General features: G+C 28.4%; 1 protein-coding gene across 1 annotated transcript in view; it reads right to left on the bottom strand.

Annotated features, from left to right (window-relative positions):
- The window catches only part of LOC129959806 (transcription factor Sox-5-like), a 90759-nt gene extending 64275 nt beyond the window's left edge, over nt 1-26484 (bottom strand). The window contains exons 1-2 of the mRNA XM_056072697.1: nt 26138-26484; nt 24372-24570 (exon numbers count right to left, since the gene is read on the bottom strand). Coding sequence (XP_055928672.1) covers nt 24372-24570; nt 26138-26484 — 546 coding nt within the window. The remainder of the gene's footprint in view (nt 1-24371; nt 24571-26137) is intronic.
- Between the last annotated feature and the right edge of the window lie 222 nt (nt 26485-26706).

A 26706-nucleotide genomic window follows, 5' to 3' on the forward strand; every position in this document is an offset into this window, starting at 1 on the left:
GCTGCTCTGAGAATTAGTGCGCTCACTTTTATTGCACTTTTATTACTAGTTATTATTAACTAAAATGTCATTTTTAAAATTATTTGATAACTTTGGGATCATAATAAGTTTTTCTAACAGAGAGTAGGACGCGAAAAAAAATTTTTCCTAGTATATAGGTATGTGTATAGAAAAAAAAGTTTTGAAAACCCTGAAATGGTATTTTATAAATAAATTAGTTGGCGTCGTTAATTTTATATTTTGTAACAGATTATAGAAGTATACTTTTGCCTCTTATTTTCCCACTTGTGATGTATTTCCACTGAACTTTCAATGAATATGCCCCTCTGTTTAGCTTATACGAAAGAACGATTCATATAATGTCAAACGCTTGTCTGCTATTCTATGAATGAAAGTTAGAACAGTTCTTTATTTTTAAATTTTTCTATCCAAATATCAGTTCTTGAGAGCTCTGATGATAAGAACAAAGTTGATTCCCAAGCTACCACATATGAGCTTTACAAGCAAAAGAAAACGTCAAGTTCACAGTCCGCAAGATGGATGGTCAAACAAAGTGATGTCAATGAAACTTCATCTTTCAATATTGACGACCCTCAGAAACAAATCGAGTCCACCAATAATATATAACAGCGAAGCTTGGAAAGAAATTTTATACGGACTAATGCAGCTGCTTAATATTAAAGCCGGGACAACAAATAAAAAAAAAGGAAAAAAATACACATCAAGCTCGAATAGATAAAAGAGGAATAGGATCACGTCGTTCTTTTTTTTTTCCCTCCGTCAAGATAAAAAAAATAATAAAATAAAAAAAGCTAGGAATATCTTGTTTAGGTTTTGCAAATAGTAGTTTACTGCATCAGTGCTTTTTTAAAGAGTCTTTCCAGCGCTTCTATGTAAATACGTGAGAGATACTTTTTTTCATTTTATAGAAAAAAGCTGAAATTCTATTAAAATATAGAAAAAGATTTTTTTTTTTTTTTTTTAAACCTGAGAAAAAACATATGAAACAATGTTTGTGTGGCAGAGTATCTTCTTAAAAATGCAATGAAGACTATTGATTTTTTTCTTCTTTCAGAACGATAAAGTGACAATCACTGTATCATCTTATAAAAACAGAGCAGTGCGTATTGCTGCTTGAGATTTTTAAATATCTTCTGTGCAAAATAATTCTATCAGATTTATCTTCTTACAGTAATACTAAAAGACATTTGCTCTTTCTATTGACACACAAATAAAAAGGGGAATTTCAGAAAGGCAAATATGAAAGCAATTAAAATATTTACAAAAATACATATAAGAGTTAAATAATATAAACCAGCTAGGAATTCCAAAACATTAAAAACATACATGCAGAATTAGATAAAGAGCTCAACAATTTTAGAAATCTTTTTAAATAATTCAACTGCGAAGTATTTTTTGATGGTTATTATAAGCTAAATAATACATTTAAATAACTTCAAAACTAAGCAGAATTAAAAAATAAATTTCCGGTGTCCTGGCATAGGGGTAGCGCGTCTTCCCCGTGATCTGGGAGTCCCGGGTCAGAGTGCCGGTTTGGGCATGGTTGTTCGTCCGTTGTGCTATCTGAGAGATGTGTGAATGTGCCCTCCTGTAAAAAGGGGTTGTGCAAGCGAATGAGTGATGCGTGAGTAGCAATGTCGTACTCTTGGCCCTAGTTGGCGCTACTATAAAAACAAGAAATGCTCCCCCTCCGGCTTAAATCACTGTCTTCTAACAGCGGGCTTGTCCGTGGCAAGTGCCATAAGAAACAAACAAAGGATAAATTAGATTTAATGAAACTTTTTATATTTATGGGATTGGGTTTTATTGTGAAATAGAATAAAATCTCATATTTATTGTTTAATATTATATAAAATGTAGTAATAAAAAGTGATTATTTTGTGCCAAAAATTCTGCCTTGAATTTATTATAATTATGTAATAATTTTGAATATTACTTATATAATAAATAATTTTATATTGTAGCTTTTACTTTATTTCCTGTGATATATAATAAATTTGGCATGTTTATTATAATAAAATAAACTTTTAACATATGTTAAAAGCAATTCTTCCCTAATGAGATTTCTTCTCACTTTTTCCACCCTCTTAGCATGTGACTTCAAAATATACGTTTTACGTTCATCTGAAAGAACGTTCTGATCTTTTAAATGTTTTTCAATGCAAAATATTCTATTACCTTTACATGCGATTTGAAAAATCCTTAAATTACAGGTACGTCGGCATATATTTTGTTCCCAAAATATAAAAATGAAATACATATTTTTGAAAGAATTATTATATAAATAATTATTCATTACATAAAATGCGATAAAGATGCATCAGTAATTTGTTTATCACAATACACGATTTGATATTTGCGGTTTAACGACAGAAGGGACACAGCAACCATGCTTCAAACAATAAAACTTTGTGCATGAATCATGTCATTTTAGGATATGAAGGAGAGTATCTGAGACGGATTTGGTGTCACCAAGTGATTTATACTGTGTAAGCAGATTTTTTTATTTTATTTCTGTTATGAAGATGCTTTATTTTCCCAGCTGAATGATGTAGGTCAATTCATAAAATGTTATTTCATGCCGTCTAACTGTTATGTTTTGTTTATGTTAGGCTAACTGTTATGTTTTGTTTATGTTATGCTAACTGTTATGTTTTATTTATGTTATGCTAACTGTTATGTTTTATGCTAACTGTTATGTTTATAATTCTGTTATGTTTTGGGAACCACGCAATGGATCCAACATTGACTTGACGTGTCTCAGGCCAAGCATGAGAGAGAATTAATTCCTCCATTAACAAATTAAATGTTAATTTCATTGGATTTAAGATATATCAATGATTTAAAATGGGTTGAATAATAATTTTAAATGAATGGGTGTGTAAAATGGAATAAATAAAAGTTGAATGGTAAGAATTGAAATAACATTTTAGTCAAATTTATAGCAGATACAAATAATTTTTGTTCATAGAAAGAAGTGTAAGGCAATTGCTAAAAGAGAAAAAAGAAAATTAGCAATGATAAAAAAATATGAAGAAGGTTTACATCTAAGTGTATGTTTCATTTGTGTGAAGTTAATCTTATAAACATACGTTTGAGACTAAGAAAATAAATATAAGAAAATAGGATTTAAATTTAGATAGCATTTAGCTTTTCTATTAAATGAGAAAATTGAAATATACGGCATTTTTATTAAATATCCCTCAAATATCAATTGGATTTTTTTTAATCAAGTGAAAATATTTAGATTTTTCAAAATCAACAAATTAATTCCTTACCTAATAAATATTTTCATTAAAACCTCCCAGACTTTAAAAAAAATTAAAATTTTATTATTTAAAATCAGTTGCGAAATAGTATTTTTGGGCTTATTTTTCTGTCTTTTCAAAAAAAAAAAAAAAAAAAAAAAAAAAAAACACCCATAAATAAAAAAAATTGTATTTATATTCTTTCTGAAAAACCATCTTTACACTTTAAGCATAAGAATTAATTGCAAAATTTATAAGTTTTTTGAAAAACAGTTTAATCAATTCTATTTACAAATTACAATAATTTACTCGATTCAGCTTTGTTTGAAAAAAAAAAAAAAAGAAGATATGATGCAAAAAAAGAAGGAAAAAAACCCGGTGAGTTAGAAGAAAGGCGAGGAGGAAAAAATCTTACTTTGCATTTCTACCTTTTTTTCATCCTTTTCTTTTTCTTCCCTCGCCTAGTTACAAAGTGGAACTAGCGGCAGAAGAATGCATGAGACAAATACTGCCATTGAACCACAGGTCGTTAATTATTTATTTGATTTCGACAGTGAACATGGATATAATAAATTTTTTCCCAGAGAGTAGATTCTAAGGATCTTGAAATCAAACAAAAAGCTAATTAAATAAAGCCACCATGAGTCAAAAGAAAAAAGTAACCTAAACAAGTAAAATGAAAGAAAAAAAAAAAAGAAAGAAAGAACGTTTCAGCTTGATTCTTGATAGAGCTACAGTATAGCTCCGAATAATCATTCCAGTCGAAACATCTTCATCCTCCTACAGTCTGTGAGTTTTTTTAATTAAATTTCTAGGATTTCAAAGAATGAATGCAGAATTAAAAAACAGAACTTTTTATCTTATAAAAGATTTTCTCTCATCCTAGCATGGCAAACAAATTATTGAAAAAAACTACTTTTCCGGAATTATATTGTTTCAAGCTTTTCCTTTGACTTCGGAAATAAACAAGAGAAGAAAAAAAAAAAAAAAAAAAAGGGCTTTTTTTTTTTTTTATCTGGAAGAGATAACGAGCGGACACTCTCGAATTTTTGCAATCGGATTTTTTCCTTTTATTTTATTTTTTTGGTTGTCTAGAATGCAATTCGATATTAAAACAAGTCACTTCTAAAAAAATAATCAATTAGCCTATGCATTTACAAAAAATACACTGAATTTCCAAGTCAATTCTTAAAATTATCGTTCAAATTGATTATGCATTCTTCGAATGTACATATACAAGAATGGAATTTTGGGATGATAGTTCCATGAATTTGTACACTTGTGATATACTTGCAATACATTTATAATTACTAATTAAATTTCAAAACTTTTTATCAATGTTTCAGTGATATGACTTTTTTATGATCATTATAAAAAAATCCATGAATATTAGTTCGAGTTCATAAAAAGCTTTTGTTCTGAATTCGTAAAACTTTATAACTTGTATAGCAAACACATAAAAAGAATATTTCATATGTATTTTTTTAATAAATATAATGTTATTAACTACTTGGCAATTCTCTTTAAAATATTTGATATTGGAAGTTTTAGGGGATGTAGGATGCCTTATTTTAGAACCTTTCTAAAAGTAGCTGCTAATTTATAATTTTTTTTTTAATTTGACGATTTAAATGATATTACTAAGAGAAGAATAACCGTCGAAATTTTCAAACGATTAAGAAAGAGTAAGATTAAAATTAAGTACAATTTTTAATATCTTACTAATTACTAAAACGAAATACCTGTATCATTATGAAGCCTTTAGATTTTAACTTTTATAACTGTCTTTCAGTCTACGGGTACTCAACATAAAAACAATACTGGTCAAAGTGTTGATTTCATAACTTCGCTTCCAAATATGCATTTTTTTGGTTTATCATAATAAAAATTATATTTTATCCTAATATTTTCGGATTGAAATTGCATATTTAGCCTTACTTTTTATAATAAGAAGTAAATGATAATTCAATACATGAAGAATTCTGAAATATAAAATGTTCAAGCAGATTTTTTAACTTAAAAAAAGAGAAAGAAGGAAAATTTAGCAAATTTATTTTTAGCTGCATCAAAATATTGCATAGATATAAATTTTTATTCGAAATTAGGCATTCTTTACATGTTTGAAAGCCACAGAAATGTTTTTCTCGTTTTACTTATGCTTTATGATAATTTTTGGTTTTAACTTTGTTGTACAATGCCCAGATTAAGGCACGCATTTAGGACTCGTATCGCTTTTCTTTGGCCCATTTAGGAACAAAATTCGATTCCGAACTAAAATTTCAGTGTAAAGATAGCATAATAAAATTCATGCACCCTACTTGTTGCGCGCCTAAGTACATTAACATGCACTCAGGTGGGAAGGCAGACTTATCATGGAAGTATTTTGATCAACATTTCATAGATATCAAAGGTTTGCTTAAAGACCACATTCTAAATTTCACTCTTTTAGCTTGTTTTGTTTTTGAATTATCACCCGCTATGATCTTACTCCAATTTCCCTCTTCCCCAGACTTGGAGAGTTCTGAAATAGGGAAATTCAGCAAATTCCAGTGAGTTAATTTTTTGGCGTTATCAATATTTTCTGTTTCTGTATTTCGTTTTCGACAAGGCAAAAATGTATTAATGTATCATTGTTCAATTTTCTCAGGGTATTGAATTATTTAGATGCAATTAAAGGTAGCGCATTTTCTAAGTGCATTGATAATTTTTTTTTTCCTTTTAAGCCTTTTTTTTTTTTTTTTTTTTGCATTCGGTATTTTTGAGGCCTTTCATTCTGCTATTTAGTATAGCCGATTTCACCAGTTTGGTCATTTGAACGAATAAGAAGCATTCACTTTTCACTTCTCTGAATACAACCTATAATGAATTAATGCGTACTAAAAATTAGTATCTATGCAAATTCTTTTTCGTTTGAATGCACTTTTGATAGATTTGATGACTTTCACATCTAAATAACGCCTTAACTTTCATATTTAATAAATTCGATGACTTTTATATTAATATAAACTTTTATATCTAAGCATAAAAAAAATTTAAAAAACAAAAACATTCTCAGTTTTTAACATTTATTCATCTATTTCTAAAGATAAAATTGTAGAAGATATCTTTTTTATTTTTCAGTTACATATATATCTCAACTACGTTTGTGGTTCATATGATTTAATTCCAGGTACATTTTCCTTATCTTGGTATGTAATTGATGACAGAATAGAAATCGTAATTAGATTTACCAATTTTTGTGATCAAAATCGAAATATTTCAAAAATTAAAAGAAAAAGAAGCATATATATATCTTTTCTTTTCATTTCAAAGGCGCAACAATCGAACGCATTTTTAGAAGTATTGAATCAAAAGTTTTTTAAATTTCTATGAGAAAAAAAAAAAAAAAAGAATCGAAATCAAAAATAAGAGTAGTTCGTCATCGAAGTGAAATTCGGATTAAAAAACATTTATCCCCAAGATAGCATTTAACTCCTTATTTATAATGTATCATTACTTTTTCTGATAATCACCGGACCGGCATTCTTTTTTTACGACTATTATTTTGTGGGTTTTAATGGGCGAACTTAAAAATTCGAATCGGAGTTGCTGATTAAGACTGATTCGGCGATTATTGCTTCCGCACCGTTCTCCCATTTGTTGTTGTCCCCCCTAATAAATTCCCTTTAAGCGGGATTAGATGCGCGTCGACGCCATTGTAGGGGGGTATCTTGCTGCTTGGGTACTTATTCCTTTCTTCCCGCTTTTCTTCCGTCTTGATCCCCCTCTAACGGGCATGTAAATGAAGATCCATGCTAATTGCTTCGTTTCAGAATGGCCCAAGTTTTCCAATTATTTTGAATGACACATAGTGTGTGGTTGCGGCGCACTTTACTACAATGGCGGAGTACCTGAGCCCTTCCCGTTGGCTGTTTGCTTTTTTCAATTAGTCGAGCCCCATTGGGTTGGAGACATTGCCATCTGAGCGTGTCGACTGAAAGGGTAGCGCGAGCGTTCCGCCAGACAAATGGAGAGACCGTCCGTTGGAGACGGTTCGCATTATTGGGACATAATACGCTGGCTTTTGCTGAGGAGAGGCGATGATAATGGTGATAGGTAGGCGGACATTATCACTCGAGAACAGAGCTCCGGCCCCGCGCCCCATTAAGAGAGCCCGGACCTTTATTAGATGGGCGGATGCATCTCCGTGAATGATTGCCGGTATTTCTGCGCAATGAAAGCTGCTTTATAAGTTGATTCTTCGGGACTCGATCGTAATTAAAGAAGGCAGCGGTGGAAAAGTTTCCTCCCAAACTTTTCCCCTCCCAGAATAAAACTGGAGAAAGAGAACGGATTTTCATTTCCAACTCGCACTCGAGAATTAATAATATACGACAAGGATAGTAATCAGCCGATACAAAGGTAAAGATCGAACTTCCCAAGAATTTTCGAATCTCCTTACGGCTTTTTTAATAACTTCAGCCTAAATTTGTATAATTTTGTGACTTCACCTTTTATATAATTTTTATGGGGTAGCAAAGAATATAGAACTGATTTCACTAAATGATTTAAGTATTCGATTTAATAAGGGCAGAAAGAATTGATTCTGATAGTAATGAATGGTAGTAATGAAATATGTTTGCTGATAAGAAACTAACATTCTATGAATACAATAAAATCAAGGCAAATGCATACATTGAATAATTTTCAAATAACATTGTCTTTAGAATAACTTGGTGACATAGACGATTTTAAATTCAGAGAAGTTTTTAAAACTTTAAATTATGTCTTGACATACAGAAGTTTGGAAAGTTCCTACAACTCATTAACATTAGTCTCAAAACATTTTTTTTAAAAATAACTCTAATAACTTATAGCCGACTAAATTAGGAAATCGACAGCCTTTATTTTATTTACAAGGTAGCTGAAGGGAATTGAATACAGTTTATACTAAATATTACATACTTAATATTTATCTTTGATAGTGCTTTATGTAGTTTGTATTGAAAAAGGTTTTAACGATTACTAGGATTTGATTGAATACCTGGAGATAAAGTCATAATAGACAGCCCTTAATAATCATTATTAGGTTTCATTAAGCATGATATTCACCCATTTTATGCAAAATAAGGGTCACATTTTTATTATAGCTATTAGAATGTCAGTCTGAATGAAAAATCCGAAAATAAAAAGGTCATTATACCACTCCTCCCCCTCTCCCCCAAAAAGAAGTCAACAAAACCTCCCACTGATTAATGAGTTGCGTATGCGAATAATATTTTAATTATTATTTAATAATTTTTGTTATAGAATTCAAATTACTTAATCATTTAGATATATTATGATACACTGCTGTTAAGATTTCGTTGAATAAGTTTTTGAGATGATACAGTATTCAGTATAAAATTTGTTGTTTCCATTGGTATTCTCATATACGATTTGTACAAGTTTCTGACTAGTTTGGAGGACAAAGGTTAAAAAATTGAGTCCGGGATAAGATTTGGAACAATGGTAAAATATCTTAAAGATGTACATTCATTAAAACATTGAAGCGTAATAACCAGCCAATTCCGAGAAAATGGTCTTCAAACTTTCGATCTGAAAAAATGGTCTTCAAACTTTCGATCTGAAAAAATGGTCTTCAGCTTACATACTAATCAGTTTTCATGCCTTTCGACATCCGAACAGATCAGCTGTTGACGCATTCGCTTTCAGCCAAGGAGGTCCGGGTTTGTAGCAGGATGCTTTCATTTAAAACTAAATGAACAATTAATTATAAATATGGAAGAGTGTTTTTTTAACTGCAAAATTATTTCAGAATAAATCAACAATTTATAAATAATTTTAATTATTATATTATGTATTACTTAGACAAAAATAAATGTGTCATTCACCTAATGAATTAGAACTTAATTTTTAAACAGAAAATGCCTCACCTTAGCTCGAATTTAAACTTACAATAACATTCTGAATCATCTGCTTATGCATTCAATATTTTAATAGCTGCTTTTTAGTATTTCCTTTCAATTATCAAAATCGGTAACGTTTGCTTTCTAATTTAATAAATTATTAGCTGTTATTTTTAATTTTCGAGACAAATATGGTTCCGTATGGTAGAATAAATAATTTGTTACTATTAAAATTGAAAGATTTAATATTTTTAATGATTATAGTACAAATTTGCTTTTGTTTATCATTTTAAAGTAAATATTAATAATTATTTTGCCGTTGAAAATTATGATTATATTTATAAGTCAAACATTAGGTGAATGAATATTTGTTTTTCCATAAAAAAATTCAATAACATTTAAGTCAAAACTATACGTAAATTATTAATTTAATTTGAAATAATTTTATAAAAATAAAATATTATTCGAGGACGAACTTTGATCTCTCAACCACTAAACGAATGCTTTGAGGACATGGCCAATTGGCTGGCTTTTGTGCCTTAATATTTTAATGAATGGCTCATACTAAAGGTATACTATCATTATATTAAGTTTCTGGCAAATTGACTGGCTTTTGTGCCTTAATATTTTAATGAATGGTTCATACTAAAGGTATACTATCATTATATTAAGTTTCTCCCAAACTCGATTTTCTGACTTGTGTCGCCTTGTCAGACAAAATGATCAGAAATATTTCAACAAATAATCTTCCTCCTTGAATTTCATGATATTTTATCTCAACTGGCTGAGTTCATGAGTTTATTTTTTGGTTTGTTCTAAATGACAATAGATTAATCATATAATTTGACATACAATAATTAAACATGATAATGAGAGCATGCCGCTTTTGTTTCTACAATTATTCATAAAATTGCATATTTCTATAATTATTCAATAAAATGCATATGCAAGTTAATATACATATTCAAACCATCTGAAAAAAAATATTGAAATCCGTCGATGCCGATTGAATGGTAGACCATAATAAAGACTCATTAGACTCAAGAAAATAAAGAAGAAAAATATCCTCCAAATGGAAAAACTGAAATAAAAAGAATTAAGAATTTACAAAACAGGGGAGTACTGCAGGAACATACTTTTTTCCTCCTTAGCGCTGAAAAATAAAGAAGGAAAAAAAAATAATAATAAAATTATGATTATTTGTTTTTAATTGTAAAAAAATGATTTAATATAAAGAAAAAAAATTCTCTAATATTTAGAAATATGTATCACTCATATTTTTTAACGTGTTAAAATTTCTCATAAGTTTCATTTATTTTCCCAAATTACTGCAACAAAATCTTTTCACTTTACAACGAAATTTCTGAATTTTCTTTGAACAAATATTTATGATTATCTGTTCTTGCTAATTATTCAACTAAGAAAATGCATAATAATAATTTAAATAATCGAACATGTCCACATTAGGAGAAAGATTCAGAATTTAAATTATTGAATTTATTGAGTGCAATACATTACTGTATCTAAAAATTCTTATGTGAGCCTTAACGTATGTGAATCACTTCATTTATTTGAAAGTCTACCAAAAGTCTTTAAAGAAACTTTAAAATTACATTATCTAATTATTTATTTAGAATTAATACACTTTTATTTAATAACTCTAAATAGTTTTTATATTTTAAAAACTAAAATTTAATATTTAAAAAATTAAAACACGAAGCTGAGTCCCAGTAGTTTTGCTTTATTTTGTTATCACAATCTTATTTTTTAAATTACTCATCATTTTATTTTAACCCTCATGAGCTGTTACATTAAAAGTATTACTTTATGTAGTTCACGGAATAAGAAAATAGATAAATAAATAATTAAAAATTATAGACGGCTTTTTTTAAAAAACAATAACAACTACTAAATTCATCACTTGCTTTTTCGAGACTAAAATCAAGCATTTTCAGTAAAATAATCTTCACTTGCAGTTTTCTGAGCAATGCTTATTCTTTTCCAGCAAGAGCAGACAATAGACAATATCAACATTTCCATCTTTAATAAGATTCGAGGGGAGAAAATTCCCAATCCACCCACTATCTAGATTGGTTGGGCTGGTAGGACTTCGTGTCGAAACTAATGCTTGTCCTTTTTAATGTGGCGAGAAGTTTTGGAGCAAAAGCAGCGAGACGGAGCTGTCCGATTTTAATGTATCTGTACAAAGGGGGAATGGTACAATGACGTTGACCCTCTGCCCTTACAACCAACCACGGGGGATTAAGTGCCTGCTTCATATGGATGATCATGATGACAGAAACTCTTAACATTAATCCACCCCGACTGCTCGGATTAGCACGTTATGGATGTCTCCATTGATGAGTCGCACCTAATCCGCTCTCATAATTTTCTCATCAACATCTTATGGCTAGGATTTTACAGATATCATGCTTACTTACTCCGGGAAGTTAGGAAAGCTAACCTACCGTCTACAGCCATTCATTATATTCTGCTGATATGGACAAGCTTCCGGTACAAAATCTTCAAAAACTTTTATTGTATCCAACTACTGCACTCGTAGACGAATGCCCTCGTTATCGGTGGTTATTGAAAGATGTATGAGGAGACCAGGTACTTAAGTATTAGCAGGTAATGATTCGAATGGAATGTGTAATGTAAGCGAAGATGTATGTAAAAGTAACTATTCCAAGGAGTTGCTTCGAAATTCTTTCTGCAGAATGGCATACTGAATTTAAGAAGACAATGTTGTCCTTAGGTTAAAAGGTTTGGTTTTTTAAAAGTTTATTTAAAAAATCTTTGAATATATCTTTTTAGATATAAAAATTGTTTCGAGAGGAAGACAAATGAATTTATAGGATATGCATATTAGATTGATGTCAAATCATTATTTGGTCTATGACGGAAAACCATGCTTACAGTGTGCCGTTATTTAATATATAAATATAATGTCAGATTTTTCTTAGAATACAGATATGAAAAAAAACAAACAAAAAAAAAAACATACTACGCGCACGTTGCTCAAAACATTGCATTTAATAAATAATTCCATAATAAATCTTATTTTACGGTATTTAAATTGGATTTATGTATAATATAGAGATTAGGAGTATAAATAAATGAATATAAAGTTCATTCAAATGTGTGTACTATTAACAAAAGCTTGGAAAATATAAATACGTGTATGTAAATAAATGTGTATATTTTATTCAAAAGCAATTAAACCAATTTTATTCTTTATGAATAAAATACTTTTATATATAAAGAATTTCTCGATGCTTTATCTTTCGAACAGTAGCAGAATTTAATTAAAACAGCTTTGTTTGTTGATTTTGGTTTCATTTCAATATTACGCATGAGAAGTCATAAATGAGGTACTGAACGGCACGCTTGCACAAAAGAGGGAAGTTATTATAAAGTTATTAAAACTTGTTACGAATGCATGATAAAAAAAATCGTAATTGACTCAAATTTCATATTAATTTTATTTACAAAATTCAACCATTTTCTGAAATCAAATTAATTCTATTTAAAGGAAATTCTAATTTTATATCCATTTTGATGCGTTTCTTCGGTTAACAATGGTCATGACATTATAATAAATACTCTTAGGTAAAAAATTCTTAGAAATGTAAAATAACAATACTATTTCAACTTCATAATTAAACTTTTATGTTATTTTGTATTTTTATGAATTTTTATGAATGCATTAATTTATTTTCTCTTGAATTTCTTTTCGGGGAGCATTTTGAATTGAATAGCTGCTCTAATTATTTTTACTTTTATTTATTGTCCTCAGTTTTATGCTGTCTGTTAAAATCACGTTATTAAATTTTAGTTTTTTACTTCTTTTTAATTAAGAATGAAACTATGTAAAGAAATGAAAAATAAAAGTATTATTACTTGCATGCCATTCGAGTGTATCTGATGATTAATTGATATGGAATTCTATTCCAAGTTCCATAACATTATTTTTTTTTCTAATCTAATTAAGATTTATTTTAAATTTTCTCGTCGTCGGTAGTAAGGTAAAATATAAGACAAAATAGAAAAAAAGCTATGAAGCCTGCTTCGATGTAATACGCGTTTAAAATAACTAAGTTGCAATGTAATATCTATCTGTAATAAAACTATGATGCTTTATCAAAAAAATTTAAAAAAAATCACCGCAAATATTCTTACTTATATTTTTCTTTAGGATGTCTATGTAGCTTTTGAAAATTTATTCTTTTTTTTTCCTTCTTTTTTCATTTTATTTAAAAAAAATTATAATACGATTATATAATTTGCTTTAGATTAAAAGGATTGAGTGTTGATTATTACTACTGCTATTGATGTATGGACACTCCTAAATTAATTTTAACAACTACTTTTTTTAAGGTGAAGGAGCTTACATTTGAAAAACAAGTAATTCCAGACACTGATTTACTTTTTCTGAAAAAAACCATTAGTAGATGTTACAGATCATATTATAATTTAATTAAAAGCAAAATTTAATTGTAACACATCTAATTATAACTCATATTGGCTTCTAAGTTATAATATCACACAATATATATATATATATATATATATATATATGTGTGTGTGTGTGTGTGTGTGTGTGTGTGTGTGTGTGTGTGTGTGTGTGTGTGTGTGTGTGTTTGCAATATTTAATCTTTTCTGACAGTTCAATGCATATAGAAAACATACATAACCTTTTAATGTAAATCAATGGAATTGATGAAATGGAATCATAAAAATGTATTTTATCTATTCTGTTTTTATGTTTTTTCCTTTTTTCTAAAAACAAAACTATTTATTTTCAATCAATCTCATTAGAATACTTCTAAAATTTTATCCTAACTGAAAGTAATTAAATTTTGTATCTATGAACAACTGGAATCACATTTTAACAAGAATTCAAAAATTTCAATTATCTGAATTTAAAATCCACAATATATAAATATATAGTCGCAATATATAATAATACAATTTAAATAAGACAATATCTGATGAAGTTTTCCTTTTTCTGCAAATGAAACATGAGCATGAAATATAAGGTGACAAGATGTATCTCCTTAATTTTTTATAAATGACAAATACTTGCCACTATAATCGTTTAGAAAGTAATTAAATAATATTTATTTCTACTGCTTTTGCCTTTGGAGAGAATAAGAGTAGTCCTCTAAGTTTTCCATTTAAGAAAAAAATGAAGAAAAAAAAAAAAGAATTAATTTAATATGGCAAATATCTTGATTTTTTTTAACTGACATTCCTTTGGATCTCAAACATATAACTAACATTTAAAAAAAGTAGCTAGAAATTACAAAGCTTGTGTAATATTATTAATTTGGTATCAACAAGGGCATTTTGAGATGTTAGATATTTTATTTAAAAAGAATTGCTTTCTTTAAATGTGTATTTATCTTGATTTAGTTATTAATTTATGATGAATATACAATAGGAATTCTTTTAGCAAACTATAATACCATTTAAAAGGGAATGACCTTTATCTATCATGACAAACTTGAAATTTGAATTGCTTTTGGGAAGTTTCAAAGAAAGAAAAAAAAAATTCATCACAGTGTTCATCAAATCATTCAATGAAAACATCATAATTCAATAATAGTTGTGTGTGTGTATTTTCCCAATTTTTTTGCTTTTCAGCATTTTTTATTCTTTCCGCTAGACACTGGTTTTGGAATTCCAGTTCACAACTTTTATCCTTAATTATGTTAAAGTGTTAAAGGTGCTCTGAAAATTTTAAATTTTGGAGAAATAAAAACTAAAAATGAAAACAAAAATTCGAAAAGAATGTTAACATTTTTTTTTTTAGAAAACTTTTATGTTTTTGAAAGACATGAACAGGAAAGGGGTTCTGAAAATTCGAGGGTTTTTTTCTTATTTTTCTTCTTCTTATTATTATTTTTAATATTGTCTAAATTTGTTTTAGTTAAAAATGAGAGTGGCTATATCACTCTCAGGGAGTAGGAATATGTTATTTAACTACATACTATCTAGGAAAAAAAGGTGTATTTTAGAAAATTTCGCCTTCTTTTCTTGAACTTTTCCAGCTTGTTCAAACATGATTTGATTTAAACATAAGGTAAAATTTAAAATAAAATATACTTTAAAACGAAAGTCTTGGAAAATTAGCAGTGCAGAAAAAAGAAGTTCTTAGATTTAAAAGCTGGTTGTAAAATGTTCCTTAACAATAGAAAAATCAGTTTTTTAAAACTTTATAACAAGGCTTTCTATTAGCCAAAAACATTAAATAAATGCTAAAAAATTTCCCCTTTCTCCATAAATAAAGAACTTAGCTCTATATGCGGATTCTAGCACATCTCTCTTGATAGCGTTACCCACATTCGATGATCGCAATAATTAATTTCTCATGTAAGCAAAAAATTAAACAAAAAAACCTAAAGACTACATCTATTTTTTGCATAAAAATACCACCTCACGATGCATTATGTAATTTTCCAATGAATCTATCTTATTTAACATTCAACCATCGTTTTTGCCGAAGAATTCTTACACAAAAGAATGCCTTTAACATCATCTGAAAAATAATTCGGGTTTCCTCTGAAGTGAAGAGTGCATGTAGCAGACGTTTGTGTTTGCAAGGAATAACTCATTATTTTATGTGAACATCATTGAGAAAGACGACGGAGATACACAATAAATTTCAAAAATAATAAGCGGGAATTTTTTGAGCTCTAACTGGTGATTTTACTTCAAAGGAAACTGGTGGTTTGCCTTGAAAAATTATATTCAAGATAGTAAATGAGAAAACTCCTTGTTCTGAAAGACTCCCTTTTATTAAATTTTACTCCTCCTACATTATTTGTTATTCTCTGCGCCCTTCAACCTTTCAACTCAACGCTCGCTATTCCCGAACGATCAGCGGAACCTTTGAAGCAGCTGGGTCAGCGATTATTCCACCACTGGATGAGCACTTTTTTCCCCCTTCTTCCCTTTTTTATCCCCTTTTCCCTATTTTCCTTCTCTCCCTTCTTTTTCCTTCTTTTTTCTTTCTTTCTTTTTTTTTTTTTTTTTTTTTTTTTTTTAATTTAGTGAGAATAGATTTCATCTTTCCTTTTTCTGGAACTGACGTCCTATCTTTTGTGATGGCGGTTACATCAAATCCTTTGCTTCATTACTTAAACAGAGCATCCGACCCTTTTCATCTTTACTAGCAAAGTATTCCTTTTTTTATTTATTTAATTCTCTCTTTCTTCCCTGTATTACGCGCTGCTAGTAATTTGCTTCGTTTTGACAAATGAGAATAAATGCTTATAACTTTAGTTCTTCATTCTTCTTCCACTCTTTTACAGGAAAAAAAAAAAAAAAGCAACTTCAAGGACACAGCACCTTTTCTTGTTGTATTGGCATATTTGTTGGTTCCAGTTTTAATTCAAGCAGACGAAGAAATTCGAAAGCAGGGAACAATACCAGTATTATTACATATTTCTTCTTGTTAAATTTTAAAAAATAAGGCGATGACGCAAATTTGTTTTAAACATAATTCTTGATCAAGTATCTTGATTCTTCTCATTTTTATTTTCAGTCTTCATTTTTCCCCCCTCTCTTTCTTCTCAGCATTAGTTGAAACTAGTAATTTATTACCTTTTAATAAATGAGTATAAATGTTTATTACGTTAGTTCTTTATTCTTCCATAAAAAAAAATCAAGGATATTTTAATTTCTTTATGCTTGCAATGGCAGATGTTTCACTGGCTTGAAGGAACAAAGGAATTCCTTAGAATGAAACGATACGAATATTATTACAAAATTCTTGTTAAAATTTTCAAAGAAAAGATGACCTTGAAGCGTTATTTCGGATTTCATTTTAAACACAACTGTCATAGAAATGTCTCGCCATACTTCTTTTTTTTTTTTTTTCCTCTTTTTAATTATTATTAGAAAGGTAACTATTTAACATTATTCCTTCTCTTTGTTCGCTGTATTATAACTTTCCATTGATTTGTTTCTAGCAAATGAGACCAAAAAATCTTATTTTGTTATCCTCATTTTTTTATTTTTCTTATTGGAGGATCTTTGGAATTACAATTCACATACACATCGTCCTCTTCTTCTTGCATTGGCAGTTGCTTTGCCCTGAATGTATTTGTCTTCTGTTTTTACTTGAAAAGAAAATGGCAGTTCGAAGTTTAAAACAGCACAAATATTCTGGCGAATTTATCATAATATTTGTGAAGAATTATGAAGAATTTGAATTTATGAAGAAGTTAAGATTCCACATTTTTTATTTCTATGATTTTCAAAACATTTTGATTTTTATTCTTTGCTAGCAGTTTGTTCTTTATTGATGCGTTCTTTATTACTGTTAGTTCCACTTTTTATCATGCGATGTCACTCATTCGCGATGTTTTTATGAACGAGAATAAATGTTTTAAAAGTAAGTTTTTGATTTTATTTTCGCTAAAGCAGGAATTTTAAAGATACATTTATAATTCTTCCTGTTTCTACAGGTTTTATGTTTAGGACAATATCTGTTTGGTTTGATTTAAAGAAATAAAAAAATATTATCATAACTCTCGTCTTATAAGAACTACCAAAACGAGTTAAAGAGTCGATATATATATATATATTTCCGAATATGTCTTGAAATGCAATTTTCTTATAATTATTTGGATTTATTTTTATTAGAAAATATATTTTAAATATCAATTGTTGTTTCTTATTCTTCCCCGCATTACATATTGCAAATAGTTTGCTTCATTTCAATAAATACGAATGAATGTTAGCACCTTAAAATTTTTTTTAAAGAAACGATTTTTAAGGATACATTATCATATTCTGGAAGACGCTTTACTTGGAATGTCAAGTTTTTGTGGTGATATAACGCTCAATAAGCAAAATGTTCTCCATTTGGCATTATTATTAATATGTAAAAAATTATTATCCGCAATTTTGCATGCTTGCAATGTCATTGAAAGATATTTTCTTAAATTAAAAATATGAACTACACTGGAAAGCACCAATTATTATTCTATAAGACGTTTGAAATAATTCTTATGTTTTAATCTGTATCTAATTTTGAGTATGAAAGTATTAACAAAAGTATCTAAACATTTTAAGATGATAATTAATAGAGAGATTTGCACTCATTAAAAATTACTTCCATTAAGTACTTATGAAAAATCTAAAAGAGAAATTAACTTATCTTTAAAGCTTTCTGTATATTTTTCAACAATTATATTGATTGCCAGTGAATTATACAATGCTATTCAAACAAATGGCTTAAAAACGTTTATTTTTATAGTTGAATCAGGGAAGGCAATTTAAATGCTATTATGAAGTCGTGTTATTTTATCCTGTTTTTTATTTCGAAGGTTATTGTTATTTAATCAGCAATCATGCTACTTAAAATTTAATTTTTTGTTATTTAATTTCTTGTATAATAATTTAATGTTTGTTGTTTAGTTATTAATCGAATTATTCAATCATGATATTCATTATTATCTTCCTGTATACATTCATTTTGGTGCAATTTCGGCAGAGATTATTATAAATATTAGAAAAACCGAGAGAAAAGAAAAGAAAAAAAGAAGAAGAAGAAGAATAAGAAACTCGTCATCTTTCAAAGAACTTTTCCATAACAAAAACCTCATTTTCCCATATTATTTGTTATATTCTATATGAAAAAAAATGACATTATCTTTCATTATACTATAAAAGTTATAAATCCCTAGATAATATTTAAATGGCTCGTCAGCTTTCAGTAGGTAGTTTTAAATTCACTTGAAATAACAAAAATATGTGTGTCTTATAATCGAATACCCTGAACAGATTTTTGTTCTGCTTGCTTATATTTTTGCTTAGATAATATGGTTAGAGATAATTATCATGTATTAGAGATAACAATTAGAAAATATAAAATGACATAAGAAAATATTAAATTGAATTCTTAAAAGTAATTCAGTTTAATAGCTATATTTTATTGTTTCATACAAATGCTTATATGTATTTGTTAAACCTTTAAAAAAATTGTCATATTAGAATATAAAACGTGAAACAAATGCGTACAATTTTTATTTTGCTAGAGTTTATTATTTAAACATAATTCCTATTTTCAGTAAGTACAGGTTTGTTTTTTCCTCACATCTCTGCGTACATTTCAAAAAAATTGGTAAACATAAATGTATTTCCTTTCTATTAAACGGCAATTTTTCCCAGACGTTCGTGTTTACGTTTCTAAAGAAACAATTAAGTATTTACTTATTATCCTCGTTTTATGCATACATTTAAAACATTTTGATTTTGAATTTCTAAGATCAATTATTTTAAAAACGGGCTTTTGTTATACATTCCGACATTTAATACCATTCCGAGAAGCTATTGATTTGCATTTGATTCCTATTTTCAGTAAGTACTGGTTTACTTTTCCTTCACATCGCTGAGTACATTTAAAAAAAATTGGTAAACATAAATGTATTTTCTTTCTATTAAACGATAATTTTTTCTCTGACTTTCGTGTTTACGTTTCTAAAGACACGAATTAAGTATTTATTTATTATCCTCGTTTTATGCATACATTTAAAACATTTTGATGTTGAATTTTTAAGATCAATTATTTTAAAAACGGTCTTTTGTTATACATTCCAACATTTATAACACCACTGCGAGAAGCTATTGATTTACATTTGAATATATACACCGTTCTTAAATTAAAGGCATTTGAGGATTCTATTTATAATGATAATTTACCATTTTCATCTTCTGGGCAAAACATATTTTCATATCCTCTTTAAAAGGCGATTCAATTTCTTAATGCTCAGTGCGCTTATTATTAGATGGCCTCATTTAATTATTCATGTTAGTTGATAGTTAAAAGGAAGGTAAATTTTATTTTCAGAAATGCGAATATTTATTATACAATTTCTTTGTGATGGCTAATACAATTCTAGAGAGCCAATTCTAAAGAGTATATTAATAAAAGAAATGAGACTATCACATATTTAAATATTTTGTCTCATTCGCATGCCGCTGCAGTCGATGAGGTGTATATATATATTTTTTAATTACACGTGATAAATGTTTAAATGTTAAATCATGTATAAGATATAAATCTAAAATGCATGCCATTAAATATTCGTTATTAAGTGATGAGATAAAACAGATTTTGTTTTTAAGCTGAATATTTTCAACTGAATCTAAAATAAACTTTTTTAGAGGGAAAAAAATGCTTAAGAGAGTCGTTTTGTATAACACGATAGTTTCTCCAGAATTAATTGCATTGAAACCCCATTTTTACTTCATTCCCCTAATTTTGTAGCATTATCCCAAAATTACCTTAAGTTAATCAGAACAGTTCTATAATTAATATTATATGCAACGAGCTATTTCTGTTATATATATTATGATTTAAATTTGAGCAAGTTTCGGTTAGGTTTATATTTAACAAAATTAACACCATTTGCAATATTAGAATAATATTCTATTTCTTAAAAAAGCAGTTTATTGAATATATATATAATACCATTTTTGAGATAATGTTTGTCGATCTGTAAAAACGATAATTCAAAAACGTAATAATATCAGTGCATATTATCACCGCATATATTGCTTCATATAATAATATCAACTTTATAAGGAGTGACTAAATATTTAAGTGAATTTTCCAATAAATGAAAACTGAATACTAAATATTAAGGAAAGTTAAAACATTCTGAAATAAACTTCATTTTGAAATATAAGAGAACTTCGTAGTGTCTCTTCAAAATGACGAAGAACTAGATACAATTCTTCTGTATACTCGTTAATTGCTATCTGATTATAAAACTCATTATTTATCCTTAAAATGAATATTTTTACTAAGAGCGTATGAAGAAGCAAGTATATAACAAGTCTATTCAGCAGTAAAGACTTCGCAACTATTTTAATAACAAAACAAAAAAAAATTGTAGAATTTAGGCATAAGCGAATGATTATGTTCAGATACAAATAAAGAAATAAAACATATTGAAGTTTCACGAGCTTATGAGAAGAAAAAAAGTTTTCGAATAAAAAGATAATGACTCTTCATTTTAGAGATAATTATAAATATGGAGAAATATTAATATGCAAAAATATTAATATAAATATTAATATGGAAAAATATTAATACTGCAAAATTACCAAATAAAAAAAAATTCAAGAAAAAAAAAGGGGGGGGATAAGGATAAATGTAAACTATTGCATCTTATCTAAATTAAGCTTAATGAATAAAACTTAATATTAAAATACTAGAGAGGAAAATAAATGAAGCCACATTTTACTTGAGATAAAATCATTAAATAAGTAAATTTTTGGACATTACCGAAATAGAGATCTTACATGCGATAGAACTAAGTTCCTTTTCACGAAGTTGGCTAGAGTCGAGTTAGAGAACGGTGATTGGCTGAAAAAGGGGAATGTCTATTGCTCCAAAGAGACAGAAGGGGTGTTTCCAAGAGGTTGTAGCCTTAACAATGGTTTGGGTGGAACAATAGGAAAGAAGAACGCACAATTTTGCGCATGCTCGCGCATCTCTGGAGACGAGAATGGTTGAACACAATTGATTCTTCTAAGCCCCGGCCAGATAAGGAGGGGGGAATATTATTAAAGAAATCTCCTTTTTTACAAAGGGCTGTTATAAAATTTAAGATACTTTGTTTTCTTTTTTCCAGAATCTGCTAATTGTTTTCTTTTTGCCATGGAGCGATGTTTCACATTCTAATCGTATAATGGCAAAAAAGTTATAAAAAAATTAAGAACAATGATATTTATTTTACATAATTTGCATTTCAATTTATAAACATGTTGCATTCTCCATTATTAGTTGCCATAATAATATTAGATAAATACTGAAAGAGTTCACATTAAGAAATAACTTCAAGTGCTAATATCATGAATGCGGTTTAAATGCGGTAAGTAATATTTTATAGTATTTTAGTTATTTATTTATTTTTTCTGTTCATAAAGGCACTTCCGAAAACAATTATGAAGCCTAAATTTTATATAATCCTTCGAATTTAAGAATAATATTCAATAATAATTATGACAATCTAACTATCTATCTATGACAATCTATGAGAATTATATTCAATAAAATAATCTTGAGAATCTAATGTTTCTACTTCTGCGATCAAATCTGACCGAGTTATAAAGCTTTGAATTATATTTTAGGACAATCAACAATTTAATTATTTTAGCCCAATCAGCCTTGGTGAAACTTCGGGGGTTGGTTTACCTACTTTCTTCAAGACGGACGATGGAGAGGTCTAAAAGTCGCGCGTTTTTATAGAATTTATAGAATAGAGAAATTCCAATTTTCATAACTCAATCAGTTTTAGGTACAAAAGAGTGGAATTTTTTTATTTAAAATATTAGTGTCTCAAGAATATTTTACTAAATATGGCTCACAAGACATATGGTCTGTATAAAAATTTTAAATTCGTACTTCATTAGAACGTTTATTGATTCAAACTACATAAAATAAAATTATTTACTTCATTTAGAAAATTTTTTATTAGATGTATATGACTATTACTAAAGTTTTAGAAAATAGATTTTGAGCCTTAGATATTCTGAATATATTAAACTATTTTGCTTTAAATGAAACTGAGTTATTCCATTAATGGTATAGATATTTCGAAAGGACACAGATAACTTTCTCTTGCGTCGGTTGTTTGGAAAATATCACAAGCCATATTTACTTCATTTCTAGAAAAGTGTAATTTTCAATACGTGTCTGTATAGACACGTATTGAAAATTACACTTTTTTAGATTTAATTTGCAGAACGAGTTAACTTAATCTTTTAATTTGAGCTTTTGTCAACGTGATGGCAACACATTGATAAAAGATAATTTTCCCCATAGATGTGTAACGTTCTCATGCAGGTTAAATTTTATTTTTATTATGTAAAAAATAACTTGTTGGAAAATATGGTTAAATTTTCTTTTTTAAATTCATAATTAACATATTGATATCGTTGAAAGAATAATTTTTTTACTTTTAAGGGGATGTGAAAATCATTTTTGTACTGTAATATTTCCGGAAATCACGCTTAATTTTTAATTAATTGAAATTTTAATAAAAATTAAAAAATAACTCTGAGATGCACATTCTCACCCTCTAAAGTAAATATGTGCCAAGTTTAGTAGCTCTAGATTGCACAGTCTGGCTTGTAGAGCTCCAACACACACGCGCGCAAACACAAGCAGACATTCATCTTTATTATAAGTAAAGATAAAGATGAAGAGCAAATTAAATCGGGAATTTTTCTAACTACGCATTACACTAGGGAATATACCGGATATTTTATTTTAAGTCCATAAGGAACAAGAATTCTTTCCGCAGAAAAAAACAAAATAAAATACTTAAAAATTTTCTTTATTTCAATAATAGCAAATTCGATGCATTGCAGGTTAAATAAAATTCGATAGTGGAAAAGATGCTTGCATTTATAGACTGTAATATAAATAAGTAATTATCTTCATGCCGCTTAAGTATTTTTATAACTACTGAGAAGTTAGCTTGCCTGAAACAAAAATATAAAAAATGTATCATATATTAGTATGAAAAAACAACTGTACTGACTGCTCATATTCTTTAATGTCCTCCTTTTCCTAACGATATTTTTTCCAATAATTCAATCTTATTTCAAATGATTTTAAACTTGACAAGTTTATAAATAATCTTTTAAGCATTGAAACGGATATAATATCAGATTGATGATTGTAAAATTAGAATTTTATTTCATTCATTAAGCGTGTTGAAATTTTATCTGCCATCGTTTCAATCAGACATGTCATTTTCTTTTGCGCAATTTCATGTATGATATTTTCAGTTAATAGGATTGTTTTCTTATTTACTCTCTCGTCTGCGAAAAGAAAGAAATTCGACCTTATGCCTCCACGTATTAGACTTTTCTGAGACCAAAAATACTAGCAACAACTTATCAGAAAGCACTAAATCGTGGATTAGGAATTACATAAAACCCTAATCACAAAACTGTTACTTTCTTACTTTTACTGTTATGCAACGGATGATTTTTGCAAGATTGTTGCAAACAGTCTTCAATTTCTTCTATCACCCCTTTAATTTCGTAGACGTTTTGATCCCTGGATAAGACTGAAACGAAGGATGGTAAATGTTTCTCAAGGCGAATCATCGTTTCATACTTCCACCTAATGGTAATATATTCTTAAAAATAACTGTTGTTTTAGATACTGCTGACTTACTTGATTCGTCTGTTGCGTAACCAGTTGCTCTTTTAGATGTTGCAGCTGATTTATCATATCTGTAAGGCATCTTTCCTTCTCCTTGATATTGTCTCCCGCCAAAGCCAAGCGCAGGCAGTCATTGTCCATTACTGACAAGGGTTGCTCAGCAGGTATTTCTTTATTCAAATGCATAGACGTTGGCACCGTTGGGGGGACTCTAGAATAAACAAAACTTTCTAAAATTAAATATGTGCGTATCAAAAGTCTTTGACTCTGTAATTTGATTATAAGTGCTATATAATTCAATGTTTGCTTTAAAATTGATTTTAAGTTTGTGTTTAGTTTATTTGTGTGCAAAATATTTATATAACGCAATGATAAAAGCTGATAAAACCAAAAAAGAGTTTCAAAGGTTCCTTTAAAATTAGTAAAAATTAGAAATAAACGTTTTTTTATTTTTTTTTTAAATGAAAGAGTTTCAAAGAATTTAAATTGAATCTTATATTTTTTTCATACCTTAGAGATATTTTAATATTGTAATAGTTTGAAAGTTGACGCATTGAATCTAAATAAGGTTGTTATAGTCCGATTATGCAAAATTGAAATATATAAAAGAGTAAAAATATCAATGAAATATATAAAAGATAATCATAAATTAAAAGTGCTTAACATTAATGGTCGTTTTAATATAGAGTATTAAATGTCACAAAAATACACAGTGTTCTGTAATTCATTTGTTCAAGAAATTTAAAAAATCAAATGTCGTGGATATTTTTTGCTCCAAATTATTTAAGATTAACTGCGTTATCAATACCTCGACATTTTTATGTAAAGTAAGAATGGATACTCAGGTAATGTAAATAATTTCATGAAAGAATTAGAGAGAACTCAGTTATACAAAAAATAACCGATAATAATCATTTGAACGAATTAATCTTTTTAAATTTCTTCCCCGTTTTCGTTATGTTCATATTACCATAAGATTCATGATTTCTGACAATGAAAATTTTTTTTTAATACCTAACTTAATGCATCACAGAAATTATGCTTAACACTAGAATTTTAAAATATCAAATAATCGTAAAATTTTTATAAAATTTAATAAATGATTGACAATATCATTTCAAGTTCATATATTGTATAAAATGTTCTTTCTAAACTACGAATGGAGATTTCTGATTAACTAAATATATCACTTTATTCGATAGATTAGAGATTTTCTCAATTTTTTTCAGCTATTGCTACCGATTATTTCTTTCATGAATATTCACAATTATTAAAATAGATGATGAGATAAAATTAGATCTCAAAATTATTCGTCAAACTTTGTCAGTTTTAATAATTAGTATATAACTTATCATTAAATCTTATTATTTGCCATTGTTTCTTCATTGAATAATATCTTATGGCACAAGCATGCAAAAAAAAAAAAAAAAAAAAAAAAATCTTATGATTGTGAATTATCTTTTCTTTTTCAAGTCAAATTTAATTTTTTCTATGTTTCACTCATTTCTGAGAGCCTGTATTTTAAAATATATTCTTTTAAATGAATTATTAACATGAAATAACAGATGAATGATAGTAACATAACCGTAATTCATAGTAATTTTTTTTTCCTCTTGTAGTACCATTATTTGTACCTTCACTTGTATCTTGCTATAGAATTGAAATGTAATTATGCTATTTTATGCTCTCGGGAAACGATCTCTCATAATAATCTTAACTCTTTTTAGACAATATTAAAGTCTTTCTATCGTATTAGAGGATTTTTTTTATATGTTTACCTCCCAGGAGTGGGACTTCGATTGAAAAAGTCTCTGTCTCCCATGTCTGCAAGGATGAGCGGAGGTGGACCAGGGGTGTGCCTGTCACTGAGTGTTGCGCTTGATGTGATTTTTGATGTCAGCCTCCTCAAAACGTCATCCATAGTCCTTTTGCCTTGTCCTCCGGACAGCGATTTCGCCATCTCTGGTTGAAGAGGATAAGGATAATGGAAATTATTTTCACTGTGCGATGAATCGGGTGAATCGCGTTGTCCATTATTATTTTCATTGAGCGGGTTGGTGGCTTTTAAAGATGCCTGTAAGAAGTCGCAAGGAAATGTTCCCGATGTTGGATCATTACCATTCATACACGACTCAGAATCGTATTCGGAATCACTAGTTGTTTCAGATCGGGTAGAAGAAACACTTAAAAGAAGCCTGTGCTTTCTCGAAGAAGGAGTAACACTGTCCTTTTGTGAATGTTCTGTAACCAAAACACCGTCACTGGTCAAACTGTCACATGAATCGTGATCGTGATCTAAAGAAGTTTCTGGTCTGGATGTTACATTTTTTGGTAACTGAGAAACATC

The sequence above is a fragment of the Argiope bruennichi genome, chromosome X2, assembly GCF_947563725.1.
Source record: "Argiope bruennichi chromosome X2, qqArgBrue1.1, whole genome shotgun sequence".
Taxonomy (NCBI): Eukaryota; Metazoa; Arthropoda; class Arachnida; order Araneae; family Araneidae; genus Argiope; species Argiope bruennichi.